Below are 8,963 nucleotides of genomic sequence, written 5' to 3' on the forward strand. Positions count from 1 at the left end.
TCTATAAACTCACTAGGGGGGACCAGAAGGGTTTGGGGGAGATGCTGTTTCCCCTAGCGCCCGCTGGCATAACAAGGAGTAATGGGCACAAGTTGATGGAGAGAAGGTATAGATTGGACATCCGCAAAAACTACTTCACAGGATCTGGAACCAACTTCCAAGGGAAGTGGTGCTGGCCCCTACCCTGGGGGTCTTTAAGAGGAGGCTGGATGCCTACCTGGCTGGACTCAAATGAGTCCCGTTTCTTGTTTTGGGGTTTTGTTGTTCTCCCGCCCTGGCGGGGGGGTCGGGCTAGATCTACTAGGTCCCTTCCGACCCTAAATCTATGAAACTATGAACTCACTTAAGTATAGGTAGGAGGGAAGCTCTGGAGGGCTATGTATTTGTTTGAACTTGCCTCTGAAACCAGAAACCATTTTGAGAACTAGGTTACTTTACATCTCACCTCACTGTGTTAGACTACTTCTATTTTATACACTGAGAGAGCGAGCATGTTTATAGTTGCTACATTGCATCAGTGACAGCTGCCTCAATGTCCCACACTATATGAAGGTGAAAGGAAGTGCAAGGGAAAGCAGACTTCACACCTGGTAAACTAATTGACCAGATCACAGGCAGGCAGACTGGAGCAGGTGCCATGCCACCCGCATGTGGCACATCCTTGCTCCCGCACAGCAGCTGCAGCGCCTGCCTGGCCCACCATGCTGTTTTGCTTCCCACCAGACTCCGTTCCAGGACTTCTGAACAGCAAGCCAGGACTGACCTATGTAATCTGGGAGTGTCCTGGCCACACCAGGACCTAAGGTCACCCTACAATTGCAAAGTAGAGACAACAGCTGCTTTGACTTTTCATAACTAGTTTACTTTCTAAATGTCACTTGATAGAAGGAAAAAAAAAACCCTACATACAAGTTTTGACTGGCAGCAGTGAGGTTTCAGTAAGCAGTAGACTTTCAAGCTATGAAATACATTTGAGAATAGTTTCACTTGGTGGTAAGCTACCCTAACTTTGCTTGCACCTGCTGCAGTATACAAGACACCAGAGTATTACTACAGAACAGCCATCGTGAACTAAGTCCCCTTAAACCTAATATAATTCATTCATCTACCCAACGTCTTAGTTAGGCAAATCTTATTGTTAATATCTCCCATTATAATCCACTCAAGAGGGAAAGGGAAAATACCTCCTTAAGAAACTGTGCTTGTGTGGCAAGACCCACCTACCCAGTCACCTAGTTTAGTTCCTAAAATTTTTATTTTAGTTCCTAAAATTTCATTTTGCGCATCATGCCAAAAGGCTCTGCTTCTCAACTGGAGAATGTACGGTATGTTGACACAAAGATAAGTTGCCCTGGTTTAGCTTCTACTTTCTATAGCCTAAAAGCATGAAACTTAACATGCATTGGCTGTTTCATTGTAAGAAGGGTCTTGATTTGGTATCATTTGTTAATCTGTCCATATCTTAAATCACCTTTCTGCCCTACCATGGAAGCAGAAAACAGGCTGTGCAGAGGCTAAGCCATACAAGTTCTGGACCCTCTTCAGCTGCTGGCCCCCTTTTTTTCATACAATGACTTAAAAGAAAAGTAGCGTGTCAGGAGCAGCTGTAAACATACCAAAAAAGAATGTAGCAACCACTACCTTCACATAGGACCATTGATGTTCCTATCAGCACCCACAAGAAACCTAACCAGAGCTATGAACCATGGCTATCTGCTGCCAGCCACAGCCAACTTGTATTGTTAGACTCTGCCCTTAGCACCCTTGAGTCCATTTAAGGTCAGAAACAACTATGTAAAAGTGAAATCACCACATCAATAGTGAAGAGCTCTGAGTTTCAAAGCACAGGCGCTTTGCTTGCTTTATCAATACGATTCCCTGGAGCATAAGCATCTGGTTCATCTACCTCTGGCAAGTGTATGCTAGGCCCTCAGCACAGGGGTTATGCAAATCTTATAAAAAAAATGATGGCTCAACCATACTTTGGTTTAATAAACATGGTATAACGGATCATTTCTCTCTTACGTGCTACAAAATGGCTTCAGTTTTACACGTCAAAATAATTTCAGGACTCATTTTTATCATTGCCTCGTTTGCTTTTTACCTCTCTCACTCCCTCTGGCCACTAGTTTGGAGGAGTGCAGTGCTAGAAAAGCTGAAACAGAAGCTACTCAAGGCATTTAGAAGTAGAGTAGGACAGACTACAGCCACCAGCAGCATCTGAGTCATACCCATTTCATGAACACTGAAATCCCAACTTTAATTTTCGTTCTTTAAAATGGATGCACATCTGAATCCTCTTCTGCAGAATTCAGCTCCCCCCCACACCTCTGCAAGTGAAACCCATCTTGAAAGAGGGTATACTTGCAGTTTGTAAAGGAAACACCAACTAAAGTGCTCCATCAAATTAGCTGAAAGAGGAAAATCTACTCTATATATCAAAAGTAAGGCCACAGTTTTTGGAAAACTTCTCTACATTTGAGACAATTTTATACAATCAGAGCCTTGGCTATAATATATTTACAGTATCATCATTGACTTCATTATGCAAATCATAATTCACCATTGCAGATAAGCAATAACAAAGTAAGAATGACCAGAGGTTCAGCTGGGAAGGGGCTAAATCCCTCCCCACATACACTGGTTAAGGAACTATGCACATCCTGTATTATTTCCCTTATACTAAGAGACCACAGAAATGGCTGCCTCTGTGGCTTGGGCAAAGTGACTGAAGAAACTGAAGACATTAAGTCTATTGTGAAGACAGGATACCTGCTTTTCTTGGAGAGCTTAGTACCCTTGCTGTTTTTCCTGTAAAACAAAGTGGGAGAGGGATTTTGCCAGAGGAGCTTCAATCTCTTGCCCTGCAGAGCTGCTTAACAGCACCTGACCAGATCCAGCCTTTCTCCCCTCAAGCACCCAGACACGGGAGATATCTATCCTGCTCCCAGTCCACAAGACGAAGGGGGAGGGGGAAAAAAAAACAGACCTCCCCCCACCAAAAACAAATATTAGTGACTTGGGGCTAGAGCTTGTTGGGAAATTTCTGGTTTGCCCAACAGAAAAAGATGCCTCTTTCCCCCCTTCTTTTTTCAAGAAGGGGAAAAAAATGGGAAAGTTTCAATTTGAATAATAACATTGACTTTTCTGCAAGGAAAAAGAAAACCCAAGGCAGTGGCTTCTAAGTTGCCAGAGAGTAAAAGTCTTTTCAATTTCACTTTCTGTCCGTTGGGGGGGGGGACTGACAAAAGCCCTCCAGATTAGCAAATGCAAGCTGAGATGGTCCAATTCAGTTCTCTCAATATGGATTTTTTTTTGAGAATTTCTCTCCCTTGAAAATAGATTTTTCATCATCCCCACTGAAATTTTTTTCCCCTGACACTTGATTTTCCATGAGACAGAAATTCTGTTTTTCAGCCTACTGTGTGGCATCAGATACTAGCAGTGATCAGCTCAAGCAAGCCCTTAATGTGCCATGTATTGAAATAGCTATTTCAAGTAGTCCCGAGTTAAAGCAAGTAATTTTCTTGTCCTACCTCCACTCTGCAAGTTCATTCTCTACAAACAAATGAAGCATCACCAGCTTTATCAGCTAGTCACATACACAGAAACCTAAGAATTAGTTAAATGGTCCAGTGTGCATTTTGTTTCAATATGAATCAGAGTATTTTGCTTAGCCAACTTGAGAAGTTTCCTACATTTAGACTTTATTCACTACACCCTGTTTCCCAGCTGGGACATTCATTTCAGAGAACCCAGTATTTGCATATCTCTATAAAAAGTGTTAAGGCCATGAAGTGCGCAGGGTTACTGAGGTTCTTCTAAGTTCAAGGTCAACATTTCCGCAGTTGCACTCTTTTCTAATTCCAACGCATAAGGGCTATACTCCTCCTCAAGTTTTCTCCTCCAGATTTTAACTAAAAGCAAAAAGAAGAATGTTAGCGAGAAAATCATTTTAACCTTTTGCACAGTTTAATGCAGACATATCCCCTGCTGTGCAGTATCCTCAGCTGCCACAGTTAAGCTCCAAAATGCCTCTCTCTGCAGCAGTGGTTCTCAGCCTTACTGGACTCAAGGCATCCCCTTCCATAACTTTGAGTGGCACCCAATTTCAAAAACTGTATTTATTACATTGCTCATCATCTTGCAGAGTGGCTGGACAGTGGGAGTGGGGGATCATTTAGGCAGGGACAAGCCTGAGCCTATGTTTATATCCTTAGCTTATCTCTTCACACATTGCAACACGCTCCAAAGCATCTAGTGGCATCCCAGGGTGCCCTGTCACCCTGAGTGAGAGTCACTGCTCTACAGTGTAAAAGAGAAATCAATATAAGGTTTTCAAGACAACATATACTTATTTTCTAATAGAAAATAGCATACTTATTCAAATCTAAGATGAGGCTTTTCTTCCCATTCAATATGGGATGAAAAAGAAAACTTGTCCTGGATTTGATTACCAGCTGGGGCAGGCACTTCATCTGTAGCCCTGACCCAAGGAAGATGGCATGGTGCAGGGTGGCAGGGAGAGCCTGGGGGAAGACTGTGCAATGGCAGGGATGCTGGAGCCAGGGTCAGAGCTACTAAATGCTCTGTACCCGAGGCTGGAGTTGAAGCTGCCACAGAGTAAGTAATATTTTGTGTGGGCATGGGGTTCAAGGCACAGGTGCCAGCATGGACAAGCAGTACAGTGGTAGGCAATCAGGGGAAGGGAGAGGCAAAAAGCAGAGCAGGGCTGGCTGTGTCCCCCCACCCCCACTTTCACCTTTATAGCTGTGGGAAGAAACACATTTAAGAAAACCTTCCTATAATTGGATTCTCTACACAGAAAATTATAACCAATTTATAAATTTTTCATACAGAGAGTCTAATTATTGAGGGGTCATTTTAAAAACACAAAGTCATCTCTGATTTGGGTAAATAGGGTACTTTCTCCATTCAGCATCTGCTGAAGAAGTTTGAACCTATCTTTACTAAGCCCTCTGCCTGAAGTTGTCTTTTGGGGACTAATAATAGCCCATAATCTTACTACTCTCTGAAAGTAATGATTTAAAGAATACACTTCCAGTGCTATCACAACCACTTTTAAAAGCCCTTAAAATCTGTATGTATTCACATGGAGATCACTGTATTTACAATGCCAAGGAAGTGATCTCTATGGTAGGAGGCCCTTGTGCAGTGTGCGTGCACTGTGAAGACAGAAAGAAGACTTTTGTAGCTGAAGCTCCAGCACAAGACTGAAATTCCAGAACAACTAACATTAAGCCAATATCCATAGACTAGTCATTCTTACAAGAAGGGCCAGTGGATGATTAGGAACTCTGTTCTAAGTCTGATCTGAAAAAGCGCATGCTACCTGCTGCCAGGTCAACTATTTCAGAAGAGACAGAGGAAGAGATTGCCATCTACTGAGTCACAGACACTACATCCTGAAAAACTGGGCTTTTCTCACATGGTACCCAGCGAAGCAGACAGTGGGTCTGACTTCAGTTTATGAAATCTGGAAATTTCAGACTAAACTGGTATGTTTGCACTTTCTAATTACACATCTCATAAGTCTGCTCTACAACAAAGGAAAACTTGAGTGCAGAAAAAGGAAAGCAAAACAAGGTACCAAGCACTCACTGTAATTTGGAACGTCATCATCAGATTCCACATGGGGTGCTTTACTGGTCTCTGGCAAACTCTCTTCATGAGTGCTGTTGCATTTTTCACTTCCTCCTTCAGCTGCCTCTTCCTCCAGTGCTGCTATCATTGCTTTATATGCCGTCCTGGCTTCCACTGTAAGCTGCACCATTCTGTGAAAGTGGTCCTACAGTGGAAAAAATTTTGGAAGCACCAGTGGTAAGATAGATATGGAGGTGCTTTGTATTAAGTCTGTAAAGAAAGGAGTGTATTTGTATCCTCACTCTATTAAATATAAGCACCCAGATGGACAAACAGAATATCGTGGACTATAGTTTTAGTAAAGTAATTATTCCATATGGTTATTTAGTTAGCCCAAGAGAAGTGCAGTGTATAAGGAACTGAATGGTATATCTTTTGATATAAACATGTACTGCTTTAGCCATACAGACACATGACTAGTTAGAGCAGAGCATACTTCGAGTTCAAAGCACTATTGTATATTATGCACCAGCTTGAAAAAGTAAGCCTCCTTCCCACAGTGCTCCGTTCCAGCTAACATTCTATTATCAGAAGAGGAAATTAATCTAAATTTTCAAGTGTCAGTTTAAATGACTTTCAGTATTTTCTTTTGACTGTAGCTGCTTCCTACGGTGGGATGAAGCCTGTTAGAAAGCATAAGGGCTACTACGAGGTAGGTCCTCCGCACAGATCACTGGACATTTATGAGGCAGCAAAGCTTTTTGGAGAGCAGATCTGAGGGGAGAAGCAGGGACCAAAATACACGTGAACAATATGGAGTAAGTCAGTTGAGAGGGTCAGCAGCGGAGGCAAACAAAAATGTTAAATATTCTGAATGGTATCCAGGTTGTAGCCGTATTGGTCTAAAGGAAAAGGCAATCAGGGCTCGTAGTAGAGATGATATCTTTTATTAGACCAACAAAATTTTTGCAAAAAAATTTAATTGCAAGCTTTTGCACACAAACACCCTTCACCAGGCATTGGAGACAGGATTGTAAAAGTTCTCCTGGGTAGAAATGAAAGTTCATAAAAGATATCGTATCTCTACTAGAAGTCCTGATTGCCTTTAAATATTCTGAATAACATTCAAATAATCAAACCTTTTAAAATGTATAAACATAAGCAAAGACCATCTCAGACTTTTGCTCAGTATATTATACACCCAGAGTAATACTAACGACTGATACGAACCAATACCTTTGTTCAACTCACCTGAGCACCATCATAGCTGAAAATTCCCACCACGCTGACAGGCACGGCTTTGTTCACACAATGCCCTAGAGCTTTGCGATTGAGGGCAAAAACAAACGGGATATTCTGCTCACAAGCACAGTCAATAATGGTATGCAGAGTCTCATCCAACCCACCTGGAACAGACCAAAAACCGAATGAACGGAAACTGAGACTAATCAAAAGTATCGTTTATTCAAAGGCACTATTGCCAGAAATCCTTTAACAGCTACAGGATTATAGCATGGTATTTAAAAGATGCCAAAACATTATTTAAAAAAAAAAAAAAAAGAGCAAAGTGCCCAGGAACAATACTACAAGTTCAGTGGTGCATTGTGGGCTCTATTATTCTGAAGAAAATCTTAAAATACTCTTTGAATCTGTGAGAATCCTCAGCGTGCACTGCTACTACTAAACTCCCTGTTTTTTATGAGGAACAAAAATTGCACACAAGACATTAGTCATGATTAACTTGTATATTTTAGAAAATTCCTAAACAACATAGCAAGGCTGAAGATAGAAAATGAGCCTTTAAGAACAAAAAAAAAAAGTCAGTGACAGTGTTCTGAATAGCAATTACCTTAAACAAAATGTTGGACATCAGCTGCCTATTCCTCTGATCGACCACTTCCTTTCAAATGCTTCAGCATGAATAATGTGATTTGCTTTATGACTTCAAATTCTTGGACTTCAATGCCAGGGCAGGACAAGGCCTCAAACCAGTGCTTCTCAGCATACCTGATCCTGCAGCCAGCCATTTCTCCCTGCTGCCCCACAAATGACCCCTCCAGTCCCCAAATTCCCAACCCAGACACAGCTCCACCTTGCTTTGACTTCCCTTAGGGTCCCCTTGCCAGACACGCTGCAGACATCCAAGCTAGCTCTTCACCCACTAGCTCCAGAATAAACTGCATGGCTATGTTCATGCAGAGCTAAGCCTTGGTTAAAATGCTCTCTCTGCAGTACTGTGTTAAAGGTGACTATTTTGCTTCTGTGCTGGAGATACTGCATGCAAACAACCTAGAACTGGCAATATTCAGGGTAGTGGGGGAAGGGTTACCTGGTTCACCTGCCATACCTCTGTGACTCACCAGTCCAGAACCACTGCTCTGGACAACACTGTTGCCAACAGAACAAATGTCTGCTCTTTTACCTTCATATGTCTGAAAAAATCTGGTTCTTTGGTAGTACACATTTACCCTTTGACTGAATCTTTTCACAGTTGGGAGAGATGATGACACATTTCAGTTTTTTCAGCTTCAGGTGTTTCAAAACTTCTCGAAGCCCCATAACAAGCCTGCGTTTTGTCTTGGCCTTTACTGGGTCTCTCTCATATAAGCGATCTTGGAAACGAACCAGTTCCTTTAAGAGATCTGTCACGCAACTGTCGACTTCTTTACTAAGCACCTGGCTGCAGTAACTGGAAGAAAGAATCAATGGTTTAGGCGTTTAAAATGCTCTGCAATCACAAGCATACCTATATGACCCCCACCCCTCTCCCCTGAAAACAAACACATACACTACGTCAAGAAAGAAAATCTATTCCAGGTTTCCTAGTGCCTGAGAAGCTATGGAAAAGTTTATTACCATATCCCATATCAAGATAAACCAAAAAATGCACATGGAGACAAAGTAGTTTTCCTAAGGATGCCATTTTCACCCATAAAAAGACAGATAAAAGGCAACTCAATCAAAAAATTGCTACTTGATTTCTATAACAAGACTGAAACAGTAAAACTGGAGCATAGCCCAAAGCACTGAGATTTAATACTGAAAGGGGAAGATAAGTTGTGTCATGCTTTCACTAAATCTTTGGGCAACTCTGCCTTTGTGATGTATAAATGTGAAGGGGATTCACAGGAAGAGAGAGGACTTACCACATCTCTTAGCATCCAGCAGAAGTCAGAGGGGGGGAGGGGAAAGAGGCAGCTCCAATGTAATTTTGCTTCTCAGTGCTAAAAAGGGAGGTAGGAAAGGAACCTATGTGGAAGTGTTGCCTTAGAACACTTTTAAATGGGGAATATAAGAGGGAGAATTGCTAACAGTGCCATAAGAGTTGTGCCACAAGGAAACCGAGATTCACAGGGACT

General features: G+C 42.1%; 1 protein-coding gene across 3 annotated transcripts in view; it reads right to left on the reverse strand.

Annotated features, from left to right (window-relative positions):
• Positions 1-840: 840 nt before the first annotated feature.
• The window catches only part of SECISBP2 (SECIS binding protein 2), a 49,696-nt gene continuing 41,573 nt past the window's right edge, over positions 841-8,963 (reverse strand). For all 3 annotated transcript variants that reach the window (XM_019517311.1, XM_019517310.1, XM_019517309.1), the window contains exons 15-18: positions 8,073-8,293; positions 6,856-7,010; positions 5,623-5,809; positions 841-3,917 (exon numbers count right to left, since the gene is read on the reverse strand). In XM_019517311.1, coding sequence (XP_019372856.1) covers positions 3,808-3,917; positions 5,623-5,809; positions 6,856-7,010; positions 8,073-8,293 — 673 coding nt within the window. In that variant the 3' untranslated portion in view covers positions 841-3,807. The remainder of the gene's footprint in view (positions 3,918-5,622; positions 5,810-6,855; positions 7,011-8,072; positions 8,294-8,963) is intronic.

The sequence above is a fragment of the Gavialis gangeticus genome, unplaced genomic scaffold (genome assembly GCF_001723915.1).
Source record: "Gavialis gangeticus isolate Ggan-Ray unplaced genomic scaffold, GavGan_comp1, whole genome shotgun sequence".
NCBI classification, from domain to species: Eukaryota; Metazoa; Chordata; order Crocodylia; family Gavialidae; genus Gavialis; species Gavialis gangeticus.